The 26023-nt window shown below is 54.7% G+C and overlaps 2 protein-coding genes and 1 long non-coding RNA gene across 5 annotated transcripts; 2 read left to right on the top strand and 1 right to left on the bottom strand.

Annotated features, from left to right (window-relative positions):
• Nucleotides 1-721: 721 nt before the first annotated feature.
• WDR81 (WD repeat domain 81) lies at nucleotides 722-12083 on the bottom strand. 3 transcript variants are annotated; one of them, XM_019650446.1, is made up of 11 exons: nucleotides 11820-12072; nucleotides 7983-10103; nucleotides 7148-7255; nucleotides 6689-6879; nucleotides 6377-6567; nucleotides 5925-6090; nucleotides 5681-5846; nucleotides 4301-4990; nucleotides 3482-3627; nucleotides 3032-3211; nucleotides 722-1954 (listed from the first exon to the last, which is right to left on the bottom strand). In XM_019650446.1, the coding sequence occupies exons 1-11, from the start codon at nucleotides 11992-11994 to the stop codon at nucleotides 1634-1636; spliced, it is 4455 nt and encodes a 1484-aa protein (XP_019505991.1). In that variant the 5' UTR covers nucleotides 11995-12072; the 3' UTR covers nucleotides 722-1633. The 3 variants fall into 3 exon arrangements, with proteins under 3 accessions (XP_019505991.1, XP_019505988.1, XP_019505990.1); XM_019650443.1 differs by having other exon boundaries at nucleotides 7983-12080; XM_019650445.1 differs by lacking the exons at nucleotides 722-1954; nucleotides 3032-3211 and having other exon boundaries at nucleotides 3488-3627; nucleotides 4287-4990; nucleotides 7983-12083.
• On the top strand, nucleotides 11539-21630 carry LOC109386890 (uncharacterized). Its single transcript, XR_002124866.1, has 3 exons — nucleotides 11539-11611; nucleotides 16108-17054; nucleotides 19111-21630. It is a non-coding gene; the product is annotated as an uncharacterized LOC109386890 (long non-coding RNA).
• A 1153-nt stretch (nucleotides 21631-22783) lies between these two features.
• On the top strand, nucleotides 22784-25939 carry TLCD2 (TLC domain containing 2). The gene is given in 7 exon segments (XM_019650450.1): nucleotides 22784-23150; nucleotides 23359-23407; nucleotides 23410-23452; nucleotides 23641-23723; nucleotides 24279-24438; nucleotides 24441-24485; nucleotides 24488-25939. Coding segments are annotated over 7 exon segments (774 nt in total). The 5' UTR covers nucleotides 22784-22974; the 3' UTR covers nucleotides 24706-25939.
• Nucleotides 25940-26023: the final 84 nt, after the last annotated feature.

Raw genomic sequence — 26023 nt, 5'->3', positions numbered from 1 at the left:
GGCACATCCGGTTAAACATTGATATTGGGGCTGGAAGCCCCTTTCCCATCAGGGTATCTAGTCCTGAGAAAGCCACCTGGAGCCACATGGATTTGGGTCCCACCTGAGCCTGAAGAAGGGAGGTTAGGAGACAATGGAGGAGGCTGAACTCATCTGGAGAGCAGATAGGAGAAGGACAGGGGCTTTCCAGTGACCCCATGAGGTGGAGGGTTATCCCCGGTTTAGTCAGGCTCAGAGAAGCTATGTGATCTGCCCAAGGACACAAAACTGGACTCAGTTACATCCAGGTTCCCATTTCCAATGTCCTTTCCTCTCCCCCACAACTGCCTCCCCATCCCGAGGGGAGGGAAGGGAGAGCTGTAAGAGCCTATGTAGGGAACCCAGGATAGGATGCCCATACCATGCCCAGTATCCTGGTTGGCTGCCTTCAGCCTGGGTCCAGAAGGCAGGGATGGAGAGAGGTGCTGAGGGACACAGCCTGTCTCAGCATCCTACCTCATCAGGAGCAATGCCTCCTTGCCTTCCCCAGGGCTGAGGTTTCTGGAAACTGGCCTGGGGCTACACGAATGAGAAGCCCTGTCCCCTGTGCTACCTGAAGAGCAACAATCAGGCTGCCTCCCCACCTCCTGCCCTACTCCTCACCCTCTCCTCACTGCCCTGCAAGCTGTAGGATCTCAACTTTTCCCCACTTGACACCACCATCAAGAAAAGCCTCACTCAGTTCCATGGCTCTTCCAAAGAGGGTTTATTGGTCATATTTACATCTATTGCAAATAGTGAGGAGACAGCAAGGGCCCAGTCCCAGACCTCATCTCTGATCCAGAATGTGAGGACCCAGGAACGCCAGGGTCTTCCTGTCCCCTGGGAGAGATCTGAGATGCAGAGATGGAATTCTTCTTGCCCCTTCTCTCAGGGTCTTGGATTCCCCTCCCCACCCTCGCAGTGGTTCTGGGCCCAGGGGCTGCCTCCTCGGCTCAAGGCACAAACGCTGTGGTTAGGGGTGGGCAGGCAAGGCATGGGGCACTCCTGGCAGGTACCAGCTAGCCTGGTCCATCCTCCCTCTCCTGGTCCTGACCTCTTACTTGTTCTTCTGGTCCCACACTGGGCAGGACCTGGCTGAGTGGACACTTAAACCCCAGCTCAAGGCCCTTAACTCCTGGACCATGGCCAGTCCCCCTCAGAGGCTGGAGCCCAAGCACCATGGGGTCCTGGACTGGGGAAGCTCCCCGTCCTTGGGGTACAGGGATAGAGAGAGCCCAGAATGGGGAGGGCTTGGCTACGGACTGGGTGGGCAGGGCCAGTCTCCCTTCCCCTTCCCAAGCCTCCCTGTCCCCATGTGGATCCAGAGGGCAGACCTGAGGAGAGGAGAGGGCAGCGATGCTTTCCCAGCTTCTCCTCCTGCTGCCTGCTGGCCAGGAGCAGCATCTCCCCAAGCCATGAATGAGATCAGCCTTGGTGACTCTGGGAGTTCGGGAACGCAGATCCCTACCCTGCTGTAACTGGCAGGCCATGTGGGTACACAGGGCACGGGGCCTGAGGCTTGCATGGAGGGAGCTAGTGGGGAGACAAGGGTAAGGGGGTGGACTCCCGGAGGATGTCTGCCCAATGGGGCCTGGCCAGCGCCAGCCTCAGCCTATGCCAGCAGGCGGATGACCCCGTTGTCTGAGCCCAGCAGGAGGTGGCGTTTGGTGGGCAGCAAGGCCAGGCTGGTGAGTGTGCCACGGAAGTTCTCGGAGCTGAGCTTGGTGGTGGCCTGGGAAGGCGGCTCAAGCAGGGAGCAGACGCCAATCTTGTTGGCCACTGTGCCAGTGACCACCTCGCTGCCATACAGGTCGAAGGTGTGGATAGGGTCGGATGCTGACTTGTAGTGGTGCGTGGGCTTCTGTTCCAGCTCCTTCCAGACGGTCAAGGAGTGGTCGGAGGAGGAGCTGACCAGGACGCTGCCCTCCACTGCCTGCTCAGGAAGAGGAGAGCCTCAGCAGGGCTTGGGCCTCCCGTGTGCCCACCAAGCCACAGGGTCTTCCCGCTTCCTCCCAGAAAGACAGGGCATCCTGAGCAGTGGACAGGCTGCCACCCACACACATTATGTTCATGTTAGTTAATATGAATATATTAAAGTGTCATTAACCTAGTCATCACTATAGTTTGAGAGCTTACTTTGTTCAGGTATTGTGTTAGGCATGCCACATTACCACGTTACCGTGTAATCTTTGAAATCTATGAGGTAGATGCTGTCATCGTTCCCATTTTACAGAGAAAAACTAAGACTCAGAAAAGTCAAGTAATCATACCAAAGTCACAGAGCCAGTAAGTGGCAGAGCCAGGATTAACACCCAGGCTGACCCCAGGGCCATCCTGAAAAGGCAGGATTGGAAAGTCAGAATTTAGAGGCACCTGGAGCCCAGGGTCTTCTGGGGAGTCCTGGAGGGAACCCAGGCAGCCTGTCCCCAGCAGTGGCAACGCACATCCCCTGGCCTCCACTTGGGATGGGAAGGGAGTCCCATTTGCCTGGAAAAATTCTCCTATAAGTAGCCCTGTGCCTCTCCTCCTATGTCTCCCTGAGCAGTTCCCTGAGGTCTGTGATTAAGGCCGGGGGAAGGGGGGAGAGCAGTGAGGGGACGTAGGATCCCCATGCCTGGTCTGCCCCTGCCCCCACTAGGGCAGCCCAGCAGGGGGCATGGACTCTGCTCAGTGGTCTGGGGGCAGTAAACATCCTCCCAGCCGAGCTTTATTTAACCTGAATTGGGTCACGGACAGGACCCGACCCCTGATCCTCCAAGCAAGACAAATATGGACAAGGGTTACTCATTAGAACATCTCCAGGGAGTAGCAGGGTCAGCTCGGCTCCCTGGTGCCCGCCCCCATGGCCTAACTCCTGCCAAGGCCCCACAGTGCACCTGGCTCCTGACCCTCCCTTATACCTGCCCTTGGGCAGATATCAGGGAGATCAGCTTAAGCCTGTTTTGGGTGAGCCCTAAACAGAGGTGGGAGCCCAGAACAGTGGGGAAGTGAAGCACAGCCCGTCTGTTACCTTGATCTGCAGGATGTCTCCTTCATGGGCAGGCCAGCCACGCAGAACCAGGCCTGTACGGGTGTCCAGGAGCACCATGAAACCCGAGGAGAAGCCAGCCACAACGCTGCGGCCACTGGGACTAACAGCCAGCGAGCGGACAAGCCCAGGGTTCAGCCCGCCACCCAGGCGGAACTCATGCTGCAAGCAGAGGGAGACAAACTGAGATGCCACCGCTGGCTCCAACCCGCTTCTCCCTGAGGTCCTGCTCACCCCCCAAGCCCACACAGCTGGAAGGCCTGAGCCTCTGTTCCCCATCAAGGGGAGAGCTCCTCCCATCACAGGGCAGAGTCCCATCCCCCAGGGTTTGCTGCTGTGGGTGATCTGTCTCCAAAAAGAAACTACGCCCTGGCCTTCTCTCTTTGGGGTCTCTTCCCATTGCCAGGGCTCAGGAAACCAGACTCCCCTGACCTGCAATCCAGCCTTCCTGCAGTCCACAAAGCGCAGGGTCGAGTCAGAGCTAGCCATGGTGATGCTGGTGTGGGGGGCGGGCATGACAGCCACAGCGGTCAGGGGTACCCGGCTGTCTGAAGGCTCCACCGTGCGAAGGGTCTTCCCTGGGAAGGAAAGGTACAGTGGATCTGAGGTCCCAGCAGCTGAGGAAGAGCCCCAACTCTTCCTATCCCCTCAAACTACCCAATATCTGCCTCACATATCCCAGGGAATCTCAGAAAATGCTAGACGTTTCTTGACCCTCTTACCTTCCTGCTTTCATGGCCAGGCCAGGCTCCTGTCCCCAAAGCAACCTCCTCTCTTCACACAGCACCCTGTGACTGAATGTTATCTCCCTCTGTCTGCCTCTATGCTACTCTATCCCCTCCCCCTTTTTAGCCTTATTTCTCCCTACAATGACACTAAAAAAATAATGAAGCAACAATTTACCAAACATGTACTACATGCCACGTGTTAAGCCAAGCCCCTACAAGCGTTATCTTCTAAACCAGTTGCTCTAATTCCCATTTTACAGTTGGGAAAACTGATGCTGCTAGCAGTGAGGTGACTTGCTCAAGGTCATTCATCAAGTTAAGTTGGCAGAGCCAATTCAAATTCAAGGTCTAATGGATTCCAAGTCCTAATTGCTCCTCTGTGTGGCCTCACTGGGTCACCCCAAACCATAAACCATTATACCCCAATCACCCCCCCGCCTTGCTTGGGGCCTATTCCCAGAGGCCTGGCCTGGTGGGGTATAGGATGGCAGCAACAGAACAGGCCTCACCTGGGCCCGCTCACCTGTGAAGGGGTCCCAGACGTGCACAGCCCCGTCACAGCTCACCACACACTGCGGAGCCTCAAGCTGGCCCACAAAGAAGACACTCTTACGGTGCTGGGCATAGATGAGGCGTGGGGCAATCTCGCTGGTGCCATCCCCAGAGTTGTAGAGTGGCCAGAGGCGCACGGTGCGGTCCTTGCTGCCACTGAGGAAGAAGTCCTCACTGCTCAGAGGCGCCACACACTTGACGGCCCCCGAGTGACCCGGGAAGCTCTGCAGGCGGATCTGGTGGAAGTGAAAGTGGGCGTCCTGCTGGCTCACGCCAATCTCGTATTGCCAGTATGCCAGCCAGTTCCCACTCAGCCCATGGGCACTCCGTGGCAGCTCCCGCTTCAGCGCGTTGTCCTCGCTCTCACAGCTGAGGCCCCCACTGCCCACCCCCGAGATGGAGCCCAGCGGGCCAGGGCTCTCAGGATGAGAGTCATCAGGGATCTGGATGCGGTTCCCGACCAGGACACTCCCAAAGGTCCCCGAGTGGCCGTCATCCTGAGGGCAGCCCCCACCCTGGGGGTCTGACTCAGGGCCAGTGGTTGGCACGGTGGGCTCCATGCTGGCAGGGTTGCAACTGCTCGGGCTGATGCTCTCCAAATACAGCCCCGCCAACTCCCCCACCAGCTCGTGGTTAGGGATTATTTTCTGGATGATGTCACCTGGATGAGAGTGGAAGAGGTCCTAAGATTAGGGAAGATGGCAGGCGGCTGCCACCATCCACGCAAGGGCTTGGGAACCACAGGAGACAGGGCGCGTACTGGCTATGCAACTGAGCAAGTAACTCTTCATCTCCGAGCCTGAGTCTCCTCCCCAGTAAAACGTGGTCTCATTCATTCATTATGTATACATGAGCGTCTTCTGTATGTGCTGGGTACCATGCTAGATATCAAAAATAGAACCGTGAACAAGACAGGTCATGCTCTCCCTTCCAGAGCTTAGATTTCAGTGGAGAGATGACAACTAATCTGACTACAGGGCTGTTCATCCTCTTCAGGGGGATGACACGTGTTAATGCTCAGCACAGGGTCTGGCCCATATGGGAAGCTACATAAACGGTGGGCTGCCCATTCCTCTCAGACAGCTCCTTGAGTCTCAGTATGTCAGCTTGACTACCCCACCTTCCCCAGGGACACGCGAGGCCACTCCTGTGCCTTCTTGCTGGCTAACGCTCAGTCCCTGTTATTATGTCACCTTGAGACTCAAGGTCTGAGGCCAAGTCTCTTTGCCCTGACCCAGAAAACTGTGCTTACTACCCACTACTGACTCTGAGTGCAGGGGGAGCGTGGGGCCCGCCCAGGGGAAGAGACGTAGCCGCAGAGTCTGTGTGAGGGAACATGAGGGAGCAGTACCCAACAGGCAGGAGAAGGGCACGTAGATTGTGTATGCCATCTCCAAGGTGAACACCTTCTGCAGCTCTTCTAGCAGGGCAGGGTCCACCAGCCGCTGCTGCCCATCGGAGAAGGCCACTTCTGGCAACTGGCCCTCACTGCGGCCCACGGGATCCAGCTTCAGCTCCTGGGGGAAGGAATCCCATGGAGTCAGCGGAGTCCACGGTCCCTGCCCAGCCCATCCTAGCTAGGGAGGTCTGCCCACCTGGTGCCGAAGCTCATGCAGCTGAGTGAAGACTTGAAAGAAGGTGGCCACAGGCTCACTCAAGTGCTGCTGGACCATCTCCTGTCCAATGCGCAGGCAGATGAGGGCAATGAGGCTGATGGTTTTCATACACAGGACAGTCCGGGCCTGGGCTCCACTTGGAAACCTGGAAACAGAGCTCATAAACTCCAGCTCCCCACTCTGTGGGACTTGCCTAGAATCTATCAAAAGCTATAAGCGAAAAGAGCTACAAGACCAACTGGTCCAAAGCACATGAGGAAACTGAGGCACAGAAAGAAGGTGGGCGTGCTCAGGGCCACACAGCCGGGATCAGAACCAGGGCTCCTGACACCTAGTGCAGTGTCACTGGACTCTCCAAGCTTCCCAGCCCCACAACCCCCATAAACCCCTCAGCTGGGATGTTCCCCACACAGGATTGGGCAGGGGCCTACCCTGTAACGAGAGAAGTCAGGAAGCTGAGAACAGGCAGCAAGACCTCGTGGCTGATACGGGGCAGAATGTCCATGAGGGTGGTGTCTGAGAGGTACACAATGATCTTCTGAGTCAGAGTCACCGCTGCCAGCAGCCCCGCCTCCTTACGGCTGTTCAGTCGACTGGGGCTTGAGGTGCTACCCGGGGCCACCTAGGGCCACAGAGGCAATGAGGGCCAGGCTGCCCTACGGACAGACCCCCTGGAACCCCCAGAAATCCCAGGTCAGCCCTCAGGCTCCTCAGACCCCCAGCTTGCCAAATAAGGGACTCACCAGGTAGCTGATGTAGGGAAGGTACTGGTAGGTGAGGACGGGCTCCCCATACAGATGCGCAATGTGGAGGAGGCAGTTGAGTACAGGCCCCGACACTATATCACCCAGGATTGGTCTCTTCTGGTAGATGTTGCCAGCGCTCAGTGGGGGGCTTTCACCACTGCTCACCATGAACTGCTGCCGAGTAGACCCTGCCAAGGAAGGGCCAGCAGCCTTGAGTGCTAGCAGAGGGCAGGAGGGCAGTCCACTTTCCAGGGACTGTGGTAGCCGCTCCTGCTCACTCTAGCCAGGGGTCTGCCCCATGCCCTGCCTAAGGAAGGAAGGGATTTACAGACTGGGTCCCAGGACTTAGCTGTGAAATGGTCTGTGGTAGGAGTGGGAAGGATCCCCTAGAGAGGACTAAAGGTGAGCAGAGAGACTGGGAGAAGCTTCATCTCCAGCACTGACCACAGGCCTTACCAACATAACACGATGTCAGCAGGCGGAGCAGGTTCCGGGCCACGTGGCGAGAGGCCACCGTGGGGCCAAGCTTGGCGGACAGCCAGCGGACCATCTTGCAGGCCGTATCTGCAGGACAGGAGCAGGCCCTGAGCTGATCAGATAATTGTGGCTCACCACTCCTCCCACCCCACCCCACCCCACGGCACCCCACCTAGCCAATCCTGGCTACAACTCTGCCCAGGAGCCCAGCCTGAGCCTGGTAGCCCCATACCACCTGCGGAACTCTGGCTTTGGGGCTGCTCCTGGTTACCTCTTCAGTGAATCTTTTCCAGCTCATAAATGAGGCCCTGGCTGCACCCTAACTACCTCCTCCTCTGGTCTCTGTTCCCTGCTCTTCCTCCACTCTCTCAGTCTAACCATGCTGGCCTTTCACTGATTCTTTAATGGAATCATGACAGCCTCAGGGCCTTGCGTATACTGTTCCCTCTTAATGGAATGCTCTTCCCATCGCAGACCCTGCCATTTTTGCCTAGCTACCTCCTACTCATTGAACCTCAACTGGCCCTACTTTCAAGGAAGCCTTCTCTGACCCCTGAAAATAGATCCAAGCCCCATTTTATATTCCCTGGTAGCACCCAGCTGTGTTCTTTCTAGCACTACCAATAAACTTGCACTTCCATAGGATTATCTACAATGTTGCATCTCCTCTGCTAGACGTGAGTTCCAGGAGGGCAGGCCCACATCTATGCTGCATGTGGATATGCTCGATCCACTGCTTGGTGCCGAATACATGCTTAGCAAATGTTAAGACCACACAACTATTTGACCAACACCTCCAGGCCTGAGAACTCACCAAGGAGGATCTTCTGTTCTTTGCCCTCCGACTGCTCGGTCAGTGGCTCCTCGTCTTCCCCATCTGCCCCGCCACCATCAGCCACAACCGTATCCATGGACAGCACCGTGTCGGAGAGCGTGAGCTCAGATGCCCCAGTGACTTCGTCTTGCTCCCCCTCCTCCTCCTCCAACACCACGCTGCCTTCTTCTTCCTCCTCTTCCTCCTCTGAGCCTTCACTTTGCTTCAAGTCTTGGCTGCTGTCGCCTGACCTAAGGCTACTCTTGTCCACAGGGGCGCCCCCGTCATCTGCAGCCCGCTCCTCGCCCAGGGAGGTCTCACTGGTGCTGCTTTTATCACTCAGCCGGCCCAGGCTCACAGCTTCAGCTTCCTGGGGCTGTGGGGACTCAGCCACGTAGAGCCCGGCTTGGAAGTCTTCCGTCTCAGGGAGGTCAGCCTGGTCGTGGAAGCTGACGCCAGATGTATAGTCTGGGAGCCCGAGGCCTGAGGAGGCAGCAGGCTCCCCATCCATCTGTATCTCCTCCCCAAAGGCACAGGAGCTGGGCCTGGTCCCTGGGAGGCCACTTTCTTCATCTTCAGCAGCCCCTGCCAGGCCCTTGCTTTCCTCCTGAGAGGCCTCCACACCAGCCAATACCTGCAGGACATGGGGCAGCAGGTGGACGAGAAAGGCCTGCAGACCCAGTCGCACCATCAGCTGGGCCACAAAGCAGTCAGTGTACAGGTAGAAGCGGCCATGAAGCTGGCAGGGGCTCTCGTAGGCACCAATGAGAGGCTTCAGTAGGTACTTATTAGCATTTTTGGGGCCCAGCGCCTTAGCAACAGGTTCAAATAGGTACCAGGCCGTATACACGGCTGTGTGCTCCTCGGACATAAGTGACAGCACAAAGGGCAGCAGGATCTCCAGGCCCTCTGGGGTGATGTCACTGAGTACTGCACCCAGTTGCTGCCACAGAGCAAAGACCAGCTCCCGCCCCTGAGCCTCGTCTTCCACATGCTTCGCCTGGTACAGGAGGATGAACTTGTGCAGTGCTGGGAAGTATTGAGGGAAGGGAACCACAGAGCTAAAGGGGCTGAGGAGCTGGGCTGGGCAAGGTGGAGGCAATCCCTGGGAAATGGGCCTGTACTCAAATAGTGGGTCCAGCTTGCCCCTTCCTGCCACCACAGGGCCTTCAGGTCCACTCAGCTGCAGAAGCATGTCCAGCACGGGCTGCAGAGACACAGGGACCTCCTTGGGATGGCGTGTGCAGAGCCCCCGAACAGCCTCGAAGCGTACCCACAAAGGCGCATCAGGCTGCAGTGTTCGGGCCCTGGTGGCAAACACCATCTCAGCCAATAGGACACCCAGTGCCTGCATGTCCCGATGGAAGAGGTCCTGCAGTTGCACAGGTGGCTGGACCTGGGGCTGCTCAGGCACCTCCAACTGGCCCCCTAGGCCTTTGGTCAGGAAGTTGCCTAGTTTCTCCAGTTCTTCCAGAGCCTGCACAGGATTGAAGCCCTCTGGAAGAAGAATCTTTCCCTCCTCACCTTCCCCAGGGTCTGCCCCAGCAGCTTTGTTCTTGCGGCCTGGTCGAGAGGTTGAGGCCACTGAGAAAGACAGGAGGCCTGGAGGGGCTTGACTGGAAGAGGAAGAGGAGGGGCCCAACTGGTCACCTGTTTTCCCAGCAAGGGAGATGGAATCCAGGGCTTCTGTGGCCTGCTCCAAGTCATCTTCCCCTGCCACAGGCCTGTCTCTGGCCCAGCCAGCCTCACAGGGAGTGGCCTCCAAAACCAGCCGGCCCGCTCCATTTGTCAGGTGCCCTGGGAAGTCCTCCTGGCCTGTGCTCTCTTGGATGGTCTGGAGCAACAGCCTAGGAATGTGTGGAGGCTCAGAGGCCAGGGCAGGAGCCCCAGCCAGGCGCTGCGGGTGTGGCTGATCGAAGAGCTGCACCACACCATAGCTGGTGAGGTGTGTGTGGGCGTCCACCAGGTGCAGACACACGTTCTTCTCTTTTACAGCCTCCTTTCCCTGGAGTTTGTAGCCGAAGGTGAGGTCAATCCAGTGGTGAAGGTCCTGGGACACCTCGCGGCTCTCCAGCAGTGCCCGGTGGGCAGCCACGAACTCCTCGCTGGAGCCACACCAGGCTGGCACATCCAGGTCAGGCATGTCAGGGTGGATGGAACAGAAGATAGAGGGATCAGTATAAAATTCAGGGATACATTCATCAGGTGTCCAGTTCTGCATACGCTCCATGCTAGCGGGATACTCATGGGGCTCCCATTGTGCCCGCACATGTCCACAGAGCACTGACCGGGGTGTGCGCCGAGCCTTATACACATAGTATGTGATGTCAGAGAGCACGTCTGAGATGTGGTGAGGAACATGAGGTGGCTCCCCACCACCTGCACCACCTGCCACAAACGCCTGCCGCGTCATCTCATACGTGAAGTCCAGCTGCTTATCCCCCTTGTTGAGGCGGAACTTGGACTTGCGCAGGTCTCGGAAGCGCCCGTGGGGTGTGGTGAAGTCCACCACCCAGGGCAACACTGGGTGGTAGTTGGGATCCCCCTGCCGCCGACCTGCCAACCGATTCAGCTGCATGAGGTAGTGAAAGTTGCTGATGCGGCCATGGACCCAGTCTATCACAAGGCCCCTAAGTTCCTCCTGGCAAGTGGGACACCCAGGTCCCCCTCCTCCCTCCTCTCCGGGCTCAATGCCTGCCCCACCCCTTGCTACAGGGGTCTCCTCATTCTCATCCTTCTCGGGCCTCTCGTAAGCACTCAGGTCCAGCCGGAGCTTGCTGCAAAGCTTCTCATCCACAGCAATGTGGTGCAAAGAGAGGGCTCCACAGGCTAGTCCCTGGTGGTGACAGGCATCCATGGCTCTCAGCACACGGAAGAGAATGAAAAGCACTTTGGCTTGGCTGTTGGTCAGCTTGGCAGGGCTGAAGGTGACCACATCATGCAGGGAGAACTGCACATAAGGATGTACCACATATAGCATCTCCTGAGACTCTAGCAGGGCCTCCGCTCTCAAAAGACTGGGACAGGCAGGGCTGCCCGGAGTGGGACAGGGTCCATCTCTGGCATGAGATGGGCATTGCGTAGTTTCACCCACTGGCAGGAAGGAGCAACCATAGACCCTCTGCAGAGCTTGTCTTACTGAGTCCAGGGCAGGGACAGCTGAAGGGGCAGGGCTATGACTGTAGGGCTGCGCATAAGTATGATATGCATGGCGCCACAGGTTGCGATAATTCTGGGCTGCCACATCCTGCATGAAGCGATTGTGGGTTTCAGGGCTGCAGGACCCCTCCTCAAAGATCAGGCCACCGCCCAGCGGGTAGGACAGCCTCCGTTTCCGCAGCCCGTGCACCTCTATGCGCGTCCAGCCTGGGGGCAGCCTCTGCACCGAGCGTTGCAGGAGAGTCCTGACTTCCGCTTCGCCCAGGCCTTCTGCCCGGGGGCAGGGTCCCGGGGGCAGCCGGTGCTCGCGGAGGTTGGCCAGCCAGCGCGCGGGCACTAGGGCCACCACGTGGGTGCCCCCCGGGGCTGGAGCCAGCTGCCGGGCATCGATGTTCAGGTCCCTCTCCACGCTCTGGAGCAGCTCCTCCATGTCAGGGCTTGGGGACGGGGACCAGCCCTCGAGCCCGATGGTAAGAGCGACTTCCCGCCCCTTGTTCCCCAGGGCCATCCCCTCCTTGCCGCCTGGGGGCAGCGCGGGGTAGAGCCCGGCCACAGTCCTCCTAGCGATGGCTTCCGGGGTGCCAGAACGGCCGCGTAGGGAGGGGCAAGGCACAGGGGCTGGGGCGGAGGCGGTGGGGGTGAGCCGGGGACAGGAGCGGAGGGCGGGGGCGATCTTACCCCTCCGCAGGGTCCTGCGCTCCGGGCGCGGCAGGGCGGGCGCTGCGGGGTGCCAGCGCCCCGCTCTACCGTGACCCGTCAGCTGACGCTGTTCACGTGATCGCCCCGGCACGGAAACAACCGCACGTGGCTCAGACCCGCGGGCGGGACCGCCTCCGGTCCGCGCCATCGCCATGCGGGCCTCCGCGCCCTCCTGCCGGCGCTCCGCTCTGGGCTGGTGGCGGCAGCCTCTAGAGCTGGAAGGGGTCCCAGCCGGCCCTGCAGGTGGAGGGGAGAGGGATGCTGCACCGCCCACGAGATTTGCCCTCCCACCCCTGCTTGCTCCCGCACGCTCCAGAACGCTGATCTAGGGAGGTTTTTCCCAGAGATCCCTGCCTTTAGCGGGCTGATCCTCCCTCCGCCCTCCGGTTTTACAGATTAAGAAATCAAAGGCAGAGCTGGGACTTTTGACATCAAGTCCCTTCAGCTCTGCCTTTCAAAAGGAGCTTTTAATTTTCCAAAACGTTTAATCAGTAACATTCCATTTGGCCCTCACTACACACTCCATGAGGTAGGGAGGACAGTTATTACTGTTTATATTTTACAGGTGATAACCAAGAGCCGCCAAAGAGGCTTATCCAAGTGACAGAATGGAGACTTTCTGCTCTGGAGTCCTCCCACTCACAGCCCTCTTACAACCGTTTTTTGTTGTTGTTTTTTAATTCTGGGCAATCTGAGGGAGAAAAGTGGCCCAGGACCAGAGGCCTGGAGTTTTTGGAAGGAAATGTTCCCCCAAGACTTCCTGTTGAAGATCAGCTTCTGCAGTGCCACAGAGCCTGCCTACTGTGGTCAGAGCCTTGCAGATGCCACGGTGGCTGGGGGGAGGGTGCAGCACAAGATAGGGAGCGGAAACCAGAGACCTGGCACCAAAACCAAGTAACTCCTTCAAGGGGTCTCAACTCTGAATCATTTGCAGGACAGATAGGCTATTGTCTGCACTAGCCTATTTTTTTGAGTCTCACTCCAAGAAGGAGAGTTTGCCTCCTGTAGGAGTTTGGTGTTAGAGGTGTAGGGGTTCCATAAAGGCACTTAAGTAAAACTAAAGTCCAAATTAGAGAGAATACGGGAATGGTTCTGCTGCCATGATCTGATTCCATCTGTATCCTCCTTCTTGAAGGGGCAGCTGGAGCCCCTGATGTGTTTGGTCACAGGAATTTGGGCAGTCATTACTTAAAACCACCATTTATTGTGCACTGATTGATCCAGGCACCATGGGAAGCACTTTGCATATATTGTTTAATCCACACCACAATCCTTTTAAGAAGACATTTTTAGACCCATTTTAAGATGAGGAAGCTAACCACCTTAGGTTAACTTGCCCAAGATCACACAGTTAAGAAGTGGTAGAGCCAGGATTCAAACCCAGGTCGATTTTATTCTAAAACCAATGTTCTCTGTACTCTTTGGCTATGCACTATTGTTTTTTTCACCTGGGAAATTAGGAGTTCCTTGACAATATCTTAGCCTCAGGTACTTTGGTCTGAGTACCTGAGACCAGAGGACAGGTCAGGAGAAATCTTAACAGCTGCCCTATTCCCATTATCCTTAGCATAGATGTCCCATCCTTTTCTCACCCAAGGCCTTTGGGGTAGGCCCTTCTCCATTTTGTTCTGCTAAGCATGGCCAAGACCCTGCTCAGTTCCTCCTGACCTTGCAAAATCAGTTCCTGCTTCTTAGTGCCAATAAAATTGGGTCCACCTGGTCTTTGCTCCGGTCTCAGTTTACCTAGACTGAGCAGGCACCACTTTTTCTGCAAGTCTGTGTGTGCCCTGCCCTCTAGTGGTTTCGGCTTGCAATGCAACAATGACATTGGGTTTAACTAATCTTACCTCTTAGAATGCTTCCCTTCCCTTGAATAGGAAAGTCCTTGCAATGCTGGGAACTAAGATTTCTGGGGCAATGACACCTTTCCCAATCTGAGCCCTAAAACAGTGGTTTTCAAGCTTTCTGATGTACTTCTGATTGAGTAGTCTTGGGTGAGACCCAGGAATCTGAATTTGTAACAATCACTCCAGGTAATTCTGGTGCAGGCAGTCTGTAGGCCATATCTTGAGATATCAGCTCTAGTCCCAAATTCCCCCTGAATCCCAAACCAAGCACCCTTGGGCTTTGAGGAATCTGGGACTAAATTAGCCACTCTCCTTCACCAACCTCAATATTGAGCTTCCTGGAGGTCATGGCTTGGATAGTCAGGCAGGCTGCAGCTGCCCTGGCAGTCAGCCCATACTGAGTGAGGTTAGCCTTTACGGATCTGACAGGGAGAAAAGTGAAGGCACTCAGTTAACATTTAATGCCTGTGGGCCAGTGGACCAGGTTACTGTGCTAGGTGTTTTCAAACATAATCCTTTTTTATTCCCTACAATAAACCATAAACTTATTTTTTACTCTATTTTGTAGATAAGGAAATTGAGGCTCAGAGATGTTAAGTATATTCATAAACTCACAGCTGGTAAGAGCTGGAATTTGAATCCAAATTTGTATAACTCAGTGGTTCTAAACTGGGGGCGATTTTGGCCCTGAGGGACCATTTGGTAATGTCTGGAGAGGTTTTTGGTTGTTATGGGGGGCAGGGTATGTTGCTACTGGCATCTAGTGGGCCAGTGATGCTGGCCCCTACAATAAGAAATTATCCAACCCCAAATGTCAATAGTGCTGAGGTGAGAAACTGGACTCAAAGCCTGTGCTTTTGCCCTATAGAGTAAAATAGTGAGGGGATGGAGATTTAGCAGAACAAAATGGAGAAAGGCCTACCACCAAGGGCCTTGGGTGGGAAGGGGATGGGACATCTATGCTAAGGATAATGGGAATGGGGCAGCTGGTAAGATTTCTCTTCCTTCCAAGCTTGGCCAAGGCCCTGCTCAGTTTCTCCCAACCTTGCCAAGTCAGTCCTGGGACTTCACACTGAGCTTGTCCTGGAGTGACCCTGACTCCTAGCTCAGGGTTGGTGCAAAATATTTACCTAGGTCTTCCTGAAGGACTTCCCAACCAAAGCCCCTGGTTTCTGGGGCCTTTGCGTTCCACCTTCAGCCCCTGGGAAGCTCCACATTAGCTCCCTTGCTGTGGAGGGTGAGAGTGTAAAAACTGGAGCAGCCAAGGACCAGCTAGCATGTAAGAACAGTTAGAAGCAGAATGAATGGGCAAAGCCAGGAGGTCCCTTAGCAGGCCCCTGTCTGGGGAATAGGGCAACTTGAGCAGGGAGTAGGAGGCAGCTGGCTTGGGGAGCAGGGTTCTGACCCCAGGAGGCTTGCTTTTCACAGCTATTCCTCTCCTCTAGCCTTGGTCTGCAGCTACACTGGACTTTCCCCTGTACTTCTTCCTGGAGCCCCCACATACCCATCCAGTCTCCATTCTGGGCCTCCCCAATACTGGCCTCCCTTACTAGACCAGGGAAGTGGGGTGGGAGCTGACTGTGCTGACAGGAAATACCTCTCGTTCCAAGCTCAAAACCTCTGGAGAACTAATCAGCAGATTGGGGGGGGTGGGAGGTTGGGCAGGTGGAGACAGTCTTGGAGTGACAGGGAAGAGGAAAGTACATACAAGCCAGGTCCCCATATTTGGGGTTCCATCTCCTTCCTTCCCTCCCCACCCATGGGGAGTGGGGGGAATAAGGGGATGGAGTAGGGCAGGCCAGGAGGAAGATGTGGTAACAGCTGATTCGTCCCTTGAGGTCACACTTTCCACAATCAGCTGTTACTGGGGTGGAAGGCAGGAAGTTTCCTTAAAGGCACAATGTTCTGAACACACGTTCAGAACTCGAGCTCCTAGGAACCAAAGCAATCACTTGGTGGAGCCAGTACTTAATACAGAAGGAATTATCTCACGCTCCAGGCTAATCCTTCTGGCTCATAAATTACCTCACCCCAATTTGGAGTTTATGGAAAAGTCATGGATCCTTGTCTACATGTTTCTCTTCGGTGCAGGGTAGGGGGGCAGTGACGAGGTGGCATGGATCCCAGACTTGCCCCTTTAAATAAGCAGTCCAGCAGCTTTTGCCAAGTCATTGGGTTCCTTTCAGTTTTTGCCCATCCCCCGCCCCTCTAGACTCTGATTGGACCCTGAGAAAGGATCCTCCTCCTCATTGGCCTCTACCTTTGAAATCTCTTCCCTAAGTAGGCCTGAGTCAATGAAAAAATTCGGGAGGGCGGGACAGAATGGAGGGTATTAGGTATTAGATGGGGTTGCCGACCATTTGTACTTTGACATGGCCCATCCCCTAGTTTCTGACCACAAGTCTTCCTTCTACCCTCAGGTGAAGACTGTGCTATGAATCTTTTGTTAGGAAGCGGCTCTGTCTGCGACCGGGACGAGAAGTCTCCAAGAAAAGAAAAGCCTCCTATCAGGAAGCACCCCCACACCCAGGACGGGTGGACTAGATTTCTCCAGTGAAAGCTGGGGATAGGCGAGGTGGGCAGTCCTCCCTCCCCCTAAAGCTCTCAGGAGTTCTCATCCAGTGGAAGAGTTCGTTGCCCTGGGGGCTGATTTCCACCTTCAGTTCTGCCCACTCCTGCTGCTTCACTTGCTCCACCTTTCCTTATGGAGCTATCGCCTCCTGCAGAAGTTAGCAAATCCGTTTGGGGGTTGTCTAAAAGAAGCACTCACAGCCCCAAAAAGGAGGGAGGGGCTGTAGCCCTTTAAGGACTTCGCCGGGAGGGTTTCAGAGATGAGTTTAAAAATGCCAACTCACAGAGCGCACTGGATTCTGGGAACAAGGTGTCAAATGGAGAACTACATTGACCAGTATGCACTGCAAACACACATGCCTTTACTTCCTTCTGCTCTTTAGGACTCTGGTTTGACGTAGAGCTCTTCAAAGCAAGTAGCCTAGGTGGACGGCTGAGCCACACCTTTTCACCTATTGGCCAGCTCATGAGCTGGTGGGCGTGGCTTAGCGCAACTCCACTAGGCAAAGGGGTGGCCTCGTTGCCAATCAGAACTAAGACGGCCGGAGAGGCGGGACCAGGGTGAAGAGCTGGCGCCCCCGAGTAGGTGTGGTTACGCTGCCTACCAGTTGGCGGTGATTGGCCCTGGGAAGTGCAATCGCAACTTGTGCGTCACGACGCCGCCAGCTGATCGGAGACTGGAGCCGGTGTGTGCTGAGCGCTGGGAAGAGACCGCCGCCGGCCTTGGGGAACGGACGCACTGATTTGGTCTCCTACCCTCAGCACCCCCCCCCCCAACGCACACACCCAGCACCAGGTGGGTGTGAGCTAGAGTCCTGACGACACAGGAGAGAACCGTGTTAACGGGGTAATGGGGGCAAGTAGGGTCCTGGCGACCACACCCTGCCCTTCCGGGGGAGGGGAGAGGGGGCGACGGTGGGGGCAGGAGCACTCTGAGGGAGAGGGGCCTGGACTGGCTGGAGTAGTGTGTCAGGAGGCTTTAAAAGAGTCCAGGACCGGAGTCGTGGCGGAAGGTCTTGCGGAGTAGCTGGGAGGAAGATGAGGGGCCGGAGGGCTTGGGGCGGCTAACCTCGGTGCCCCCTGGTCTGTGGATACGGGAGCCGGCCACCCAAACGGGAGGATTGGGACAGGACCGGTAGCGGTAGAGATACTCTGATTCTACCAGCACTCACTAGGTCAGCCAGCTGAGCGCCCTGGCAGGGAAGGGGTCTCTGGGCGGGCCGGCCCCTCCTTTCATTCCCTCCAGGGGATGTTATGTAAGGGGGGAGGAGAGGGGAGTAGGGGGCGGCGGTGCGGGAGCCTTATGCAACCCAGAGGTTAGGGTTTCACCGCGGTTGGTGGAGGGAGCGGGCAGGAGGAGGGCCTGGAAACTCTACCCCCCCCCCAGCCTAACTAGTCGTCTTGGGCCGAGAGAAGGTCACCTCTGCACCTCCCCCAAGCCTGTCCGGTTGTGGGGCCCCTAGCCCAGGCCTGGCCCTGACCGCCTGGGAAGCCGGCTGGCTGGGTGGGGCGCATGGGTTAGTCATCACTGGGCTCCTTCTCTCCCCACCTCTCGGCCAACTCTTGGCCCCTCCCCGTGGCCTCCGGCTAGGCTATCGCCCCCACCTCCCTTCGGCCCTAGTTCCTGCCTCCAACTCATTTGGCCTGTCATCCTGGCTGTCAGACTGGGCAGAAAGCTGTCAGGGTGCCAAAGGGTTGATGGAGCAGCTGGTCAGAGGGTCAGTGCCCTGGACCCACCCCGCCCCACAGCCAAGGGCACCTGCTTGGCACAGACTCTCAGCAGCCGCTGAGTCCTGTGGACTGACCAGAGCCGGCTCAGACAGAGGGGAATAGGAAGGAGTTGGGACTGGTCACCTGGGAGAAGGAAGGTACCGCAAAGTTCATGCCTCCCAAGAGGGTTTTGTAGTTTGAAAACCTCCCACCCCAACCCTAATCTTTCCTACCCTCTGAGTATAAAAATCTCAAGGCTAGACCACCTTGGCCGCTCCCATTGTCATGGGCCATGCCCTTGGCCTGAGTGTCAGCACAGACCCGCCCTCCCCAGCTCACAGCCCCCAAGCCTGCCACGCCCCCAGCCCCCTCCCTGGGCCATGCTGCAGGGCCCGGCTTTTCCTGCTGATTCATGCGTTGGAACTGTGGAGGCGGGGCTTGGAACTTGGAACAAAGTTCAGACATGGAGGGGCAGGCAGACAGCCTGGAATTCATACCAGATGTACCCGGAATGCGCAAGCGGAATGCCTGGCATTTGAGAATCCTGGGGAGGCTGCCCAACCACCCTTCCCAATCTCCTCTCTTAGCCTCTGGTCCCCTGTCCTCTCCTCACAGTCCCAGGAGCCTCTGCTGACCTACCAAACTCTAGACCTCCTCCCTTCCTCACTCTTCCCCAGATGCAGGCCCCCGAAACCCTCCTTCCAGCTGAACTCCCTGGGAACAAGTCAGTTGAGCTGATCACTGAACTCATATTTCTGGACCGAAGATACAACTTCTCACCTAGTACATGGGTTACAGATAGAGTGTGTTCAGGGTCCCAGGTCCTGCCTTCTTTGAATGCTGAGTAGGCTGCTCCGTACCCCCACTCCGTCCCCCATGAGTAGCTGGGACAAGGGGAGGTGAGAGCGGGCCTGGGTTTCTACAGCATTCAGGTTTGGAAAGAGGAGCAAGGGAAGTATGTTTAGAGCTGCCTCTTGCTTCTCACTGAAGTTAATAGCTCCTGCAGGCTCAGGTCAGAGCCAAGAACCCTTCTTTAGAAGATTGAGTATCTGCTGGGGCTGGACTTTGATGGCCAGTGGGACAGTGTCCCTGAGACATGACCCTGCTGAGGTCTTTCCCATTTTTCTTTCCTTTCTGTTTAGGATCCTGTACCTCCCACATTCTCACCTGGCTGAGCCGCAGTAGTTCTTCAGTGGCAAGCTTTATGTCCTGACCCAGCTAAAGCTGCCAGTTGAAGAACTGTTGCCCTCTGCCCTTGGCTTCGAGGAGGAGGAAGAAGAGGAAGAGGAGCAGGAGCTGCTTTCCCCCTCATTTGGAAGGTGACAGAACTGGGGCTGGGAAGGTCTGAACAGCGGGAGTGATGATACCTTTCGGGAATGGGAACCCTGTTCGGTTGGAGAGCCTTCACCCCAATTGGACCAGCAAGAGAGAACAATTTTAGATTAGAAAACCTGGCTGAATTAGGGAATAGCTGGCTCTGATTACCCAAGGTTAGTTGGTCTTTGTGTGACAATGGGAACAAGTAGAGCAAAGAAAACCCTGTCTACTCCTTTACCCAGATATTTTTCTTGACCCTCCTTCCTTGTCCCCCCATTCTTTCCACTAGTCTTTCCACGTGAAGTCCAGAAATAAGTTTCCTCCCAGGAAAAAGGTCATACTGAAATGCCCATCTTAGTAGTCATCCCTCTGCGCTTACCTTTCCCTGCATTTTCTTAGATTGGCTCAGGCTCTAGATTCAGGGATACTCACCTATATGTGAGACCCTCATAGACTTCCCATCTCAGCTTTCTCCACCTACCTGTGAGATTGGGAATTGCCCAGTTGGGTATGCATGAAGGAATCAGAAACCTTTGTGCAGATTCAGAGCTTGAGGTGAGAACAAAACAGCTTTTCATACAAGCATTGCCCCTACCCCATCCCTGACCATAACCCCAGGAACTGGAGGAGGGGGAGGGCTGGAGGGAGGGGCTAGTAGGAGCTCAGTCTGACTTCCTACCATGCAAAGGTGGCCCCAGGCTTCCCCTGCCACCCAAAGTAAGACTGTGGCCCCTGGTGGGGTTCCAGCTACCATTGCTCTCTTTCTTGCCTCACTTTACTTTCCAGGATAGTATGTGAGACTCAGCTCAGTTCTGTGCAGGCAGGAAATTCTCCCCTCCAGTAACCGGGAGAGCTGAGTTGTGGGATATGACCCCCACTGGGGCATCAGGCAGTGTAAACCTGCACCCCCAGCTCCTGATCCAACCTCACTCTTGGGCTCAGGCTCTGGTATGGTTCAGCCTTGGCCCAGTCTCTCTGCCTGAAGGTGGCCACATCCAGGGTCTACAAGAAGCTGTTTGTTCTATTTTGGGGGAGGAGGTGTGCAGGGAGCTGGGTCCTATTCCCCATTTATGAGAAACTGAAAGATTTAGAAGAGAGAAGACCATTGAACCCAGCTCTTCTGCAGCCCAAGCTGAATGTGTGTGGGACTGCATTCGAAGGGGGAGGGTAGACTGAGTCCACTCATAGGCCACAACAAAGATCACTCTGTCCCTGGATATTGCTTCCATCCTTTCTTCCCCTCCTCGCTTCACTGGCCACGGTGTCTCCCCTCCAGCCCTGGGTATGTGGCTCTGTCATCCTTACCTATCATGGAGCAGAGATGAGGAAGAACAGCCTGGGAACACAGGCAGGCAGAAGACCAGTGAAGGACAAGGCCTGGAGAGCACAGGGCCCTGTCTGCGCACCCTGCAGAGGGGGCCCATAAAGGCTAGGAGCATCCCAGGGGGAGAGAAGACAGCCAACCTTCATCAAGGACAAGCCTCCAGCCATCTTCTTCATTCATCATTTCTCTCCAGCCTTTCTGTCTCCCTCAGAGATGTGGGACCATATTAAAGTGTCTGGTGGCTTCATCTCCTACTTCCACCTCTCCTCCACCCTGTAATTTTTATATAAGCAGCTTCAAGGAGCAAGAGCCAGCTGTGAAAGGACAGATAGAGGAAATTCATAAAAGAAATTCAAATGGTGAAAACCATGAAAAATGTGCCTAATTAGTAATTAAAAAGAGTCAAATACAGCTGTACGCATTTTTCCCATAGCAAGCTATAACAAAAAATATGACCCAGTTATTGCTAAAGGAGTACTAAAATAACACTCCCATACAGTGCATATACGCGTAGAAATTGGTACAGCCTTCCTGGACGTCAGTTTGGTAATACGTGTCAAACAAACATTACCTTAGCCTTTGACCTAGTAATTACTACATTTGGGAATTTATCCTAAGAAAATAATGAAAGATTTAGTTATAACATGTTCATGCCAGCATTGCAATAGAGAAAAATAGAAGGAACTCTCTGGTTGGGAATTCATTTCTGCTATACTGGAAATTTGCAATAGGGGATTGCTTAAGTAAATTATTGTATATCCAGCCAGAGGGTGGAGTACTGCACAGCCATTCAAAGTCATGTAGAAGAACATTTGACTGGAAAGAAGAATGCTCTTTGAATATTAAAAAGGTTATAAAAATAGTGTATATTTTGTGATTTCAATTTTGTTTTTTAAGATGTAGGTATATATGATTTGTACTTGTATACATAAAACAGATAAAGACTGAGGACACACTCCAAAATGTAGATTATTGTGGTTATCTTGGAATAAGGTGGTGGAATAAAGTAATTGTAATTTTATTCAGTTTCTTTTTGTGTAATTTGCAAATTTCCTACATTAATTGTGTATGGCTTTCATATAACATAAAATTTAAAAGAATCGGTGTAATTAAAAAAAAAAGTTTGGAGAGGTGGGTGTGGAAGAATGAAGGGATAGATGCCCTTAGCTCCTTGGACTTAATGGGGTTTTGGTGGAGAACAGGGGTTGTGAGAGTGTTTAGGGGAACACTTATTGGTTTATGAAGTTCATTCTTTAGAAGTAGCTGAAATCCACCCTCTCCGTGTTCAGGAAACAGCTCTCTGAATTGCTGGCTGTTAGCCAGCTAAAGAGGCATGGAGTGGTAAGACAAGGAAAACAGTAAAAACCTATCACTCTTCGGAAAATAGGGGTTGGGGGGAATATTTTCCTCTCCAGGCTGAAAGGTTCTAGAATCCAAATAGTCCTGCTGCTGAAAGCATAATGGGTCTTGTTTTTTTCTCTTTGGTTTTGGCCTTCCCTTGAGGTGACCCTGTGTGATTTCTCCTTGTCTCCTCAGGTTGGAAAGGATATTCAATACACCCAACAGGTACCATGGTGGTTAGGATGCTTTCCAAGGCTAGTGCCGAGTGGTTCCCTTTGCCTTCCCTTCCTAATAATCAGGAATCCCTAGTGGGTCACGTATCCCAAATGGAGCTGCTCCATTTGAGAGGTACTATAGAAGTGGGCAGGACTCCTGTAATTACATGGTTGCTGGGATGTGTTAAAGGTCTGGAAAACTCAGGAGGTCCAAAGGGCGGTTCCAAGGAAGACGGGTGCCCTCTCTCCCACAACTGAGAGGTGGGGGGGGGGGTGCAGCAGTGCGTTGGCGAGGTTTAAGCAAGTGGAGGTGCGTTTGCCTCTATTTTCAGGTCTGTGTGGGTGTGGTGGGAGGGATGACCAGCCGGTGAGAGGTTAGAGTAAAGAAAGGGGTGAACGTTAGTGGGGCGGGACCTCTGGGAATGTCAGGTGAGATTAGAGATCTATTTCTGGAGCTCTGAGGGGTTCAGGACAGAGAGTTGGGGTAGACCCCTATCGACCTGAGCTCCACTGCATTGCCTGGTTCCCGGGAGCTCCCAATTCGCGGTTCGTCGCTAGGGCGGGACGCGATCGGTTGCCGTGGCTCCGGTGGTGGCTGCACGGCTGCTCCAATCACCGCCCAGCCAAGGGATGGGGGCGTGGACGAGCCTTGGAAAAGTTACAGCAGATTGCAAAGGCGGCGGGCGAGGGATCACAGAGACCCAGCCCTGCAGGGAGGCGGAGATTTGCAGCGGGTGTTGGATGCGTCGGGGCCGTAAGCAGTGTAGAGGCCCGAGGGACAGATCCGGACCTCGCCCGCCCGCCAAGCCATGGCGCCCTCAGGGCACCTCGTGACCGGAGCCTCCTTCGCCTCCTTCCGGGGGATGCACTGGGGGCTGCAGCTGCTGCCCACGCCAAGATCTGCTGCTCAGGACCGTTGGAAGTGGCGGAACACCTGTGTCTCGCTGGCGCTCAGTCTGTTCACCGGGACCGGGGCGCTGCTCGGGTGCGGGGCTTAGAGGTTCCGGAGGCGTGAGGGTGAGGGGTGGAAGGCTTACATTTGAAGACCTGGCTGACACCTTTAAAATTGATGTGAGACCTTGAGAGTCAGAGGCTAAGGTGAGGGTGTGGATGGATGAGTGGGCGTTCACAGCGAGAGAATGGGATCCGGGTCTGCATGACGCTGACTGTGTGGCTCCCCTCAACTCCTCCAGGCTGAAGCTGTACCCTCAGATGGCCACCGACCCCATTCAGGTCCCCCGCCCCCCCCCCCCCCCCGGGCCCTGGTGCTGGTGGCTGTATCCGGGGGTGAGACTGCAGGGAAGGCTGGGCCGGTTTGTGGGCTGGGGCAACCTTCCCATGGTAATTCCAGGACCTCTTCTGGCAGCTTTACCGAGGGAGACTACAGAGCTGGAAAGAGAAGGGGATGGAGATTCCTCTCCAGGCTGTATACCAGCTTAAGGGAAGCCTAATGTCCCGCTACCCCTTGCCCACAGGTTATTTCCTGGCTGATGGAGCTGACATGCTGTGGAACCAGACCCTGGCCCAAGCCTGGAACCATCTCTGTCACCATTTGGTGGTGAGACTCAGGGAGAGGCCAGACAGGAAGGAAGGTGTGCCTCCAATCTCTCATCAGCTTTCTGTCCTATGACTTCCCGGAGTGTCTCTGACCCCCCTGGTACTTGACCCTCCCAACCTTGGGCTGAACTGGGGGAGGGGATTGACTGCTGGTCACAGCTGGGAGTTTGAGCACTGTGTGAGAAGTTTGGATTCCCACAGGGGTCCAGCCAATTGCAGAAATGTTGAATATGGAGCTTTTCTGAGAAGGCAGAGCCCCAATATTGGGAGTGGGGATGGGGCATGAAAGGCGAAGAATGGAAGTTAAGGGGGTACTGTGCAGATGCTGCAGCCCCAGAGGAGATAGCCTCTGGGCCAAGGCTGTTTCCATCCTAGGGAAGGATTGTTTCAAAGCCATTCAGGCCCCTGACATAAGGGTAAGCATAATGGTTGGGTGTTTTGGGGGAGGGGGCTGCCAGAAAATACTTGGGAGCCCCTTTCCTAAGGACCAGGATATTGGGATATGATGGGTGGTTGGTCTTAGAAGGTCCTCTGATCTTTGACCCTGGCTCCTCAGGTAGTCAGCTGCCTCAGCACTGCCATTCTCTCAGGCCACTACGTGGGCTTCTCTGTGGTGTCTCTGCTCCTGGAGCTGAACTCCGCCTGCCTGCACCTAAGAAAGTTGCTGCTGCTTTCTCAACAGGCCCCATCCTTGGCTTTCAGTGTGGCCAGCTGGTCCACCTGGTACCGCTGGGGTGGATGAGTCTATGGTTGATCGAGCAGCAGACCAGGTGCCTCCTACTCTGGTTGTTCTCGGTGGAACTGGGCTGGTCACTGTGGGTACCATGAGCATCATACTGAGTGTCCGTATTTTGGTTTGTGATGTCCTGTGTTCTCGGCCCCGCTCATCTATCCTTGGTCACGAGGAAATCAGGAATCCCAGGAGATACTGTGATGGTGAGACTGACACTAGGGATGATTCTACTCTCAGCCTGAAAGACTAGAGAGAAATCTCAGGTTCCTCTTCTGCCAGTCTTGAAGGAGGTAGGACCAGGAAAAGAAGATGGTGGTCATCAATGCACAGTCCCCTACTGGGGTAAGAACTGGACTGGATTTTCAGTATCTCATTCCCTCTTCCAGCTAACTCACACCCCTCCCCCATTCCTAGGATCTGAGAAGAAATACTAATGATGTTCATGGGTAGGAATCTGGGCTATTTTTCACTGAATCTTATCATCAGATGACTGTTCTTTCCCGCAAACTAACTCAAAAGATACAGCCACTGCTACCAATAAGGATAGCAGGAGGCATGAAACTGGACAAAACTAACAATAGGAACAGAAACCCTTTGCTTTAGATGAGGAAAGATCTCACTAGGATCAGAGAAATCTGGTATGGAGTGGGTGAGGTCAGAGAGACCTCACCTATGACCAAATTCTGGCAGTGGGAGGAGAATACAACAGGTGCTCTCTGTAGCCAGTTGATATGTAGACATAACAGTTGCCAAGAGACCGAAGAACCTGGGCCATAGCAATTGCTGCTGGTATTTCTGGTTCTCATAGCCCCGTTGTGCTTGTACTTAACCCTAATCATTCTGTGTCCAGCATCTGCCTTTTTAATTTTTTTAGCATCTTCTGACCTTTTTAAAGAAAATGCATATTCTTAGAGGAATGAACATGGGGCTAGGTCTGTCTTCTTAGGACAATACTAAAGTCCAGAGCCATAACAAGGACTCAAACGCCCATTCTGCAGTGTAGGGTCTTCCCAGGCCCAGGTTTTCATGGAAGAAGGAAGCAGAGACAAAAGCAGTTGAGGGAAAGCTTCCATTGGGCTGCAGAGGGATTAAGGAATATCTGACTCTCTTCTGGGAGTCATTTGCAAGCTCCCCTTTCTCCCCTGCTGCTTCTGCTGATTTTTTTTTTCTCCTACTGCACAAGACCCCTCCCTTCTTCAGGCAAAACATCCAGGTTATGGGAAGTGCAGAACGGATTAAGGTTGCTATTCTACTAAACAATGGATGGAGAGAGATAACCCATAGTGACCCACAGAAAAGATACATGAGCAAAAGGAAGCAACAGGAAGATTTATTTTTTTAATCCTGCCAAAAAGCTGAGCTAGAGGAAAGCAAAGGGGATGTTAGAGACAGACAGACATAGATTGGGAGACAGATAGAAAGAGAAGGATTATGGGCTGGCCGAGTGGCGCGATGGTTAAGAACTGGCTTGGGGCCGAGTGGCGTGATGGTTAAGAACTGGCTTGGGATGCCAGAGGGCCCCGGTTCGGATCCCACATGAGGGCCAGTGACACTGCCCTCCACAGCTA

This window comes from Hipposideros armiger, unplaced genomic scaffold (assembly GCF_001890085.2).
Source record: "Hipposideros armiger isolate ML-2016 unplaced genomic scaffold, ASM189008v1 scaffold_141, whole genome shotgun sequence".
NCBI lineage: Eukaryota > Metazoa > Chordata > Mammalia > Chiroptera > Hipposideridae > Hipposideros > Hipposideros armiger.
The sequence above is the reverse complement of the archived record's forward strand: the minus strand, read 5'-3'. Positions and strand labels throughout refer to the sequence as shown.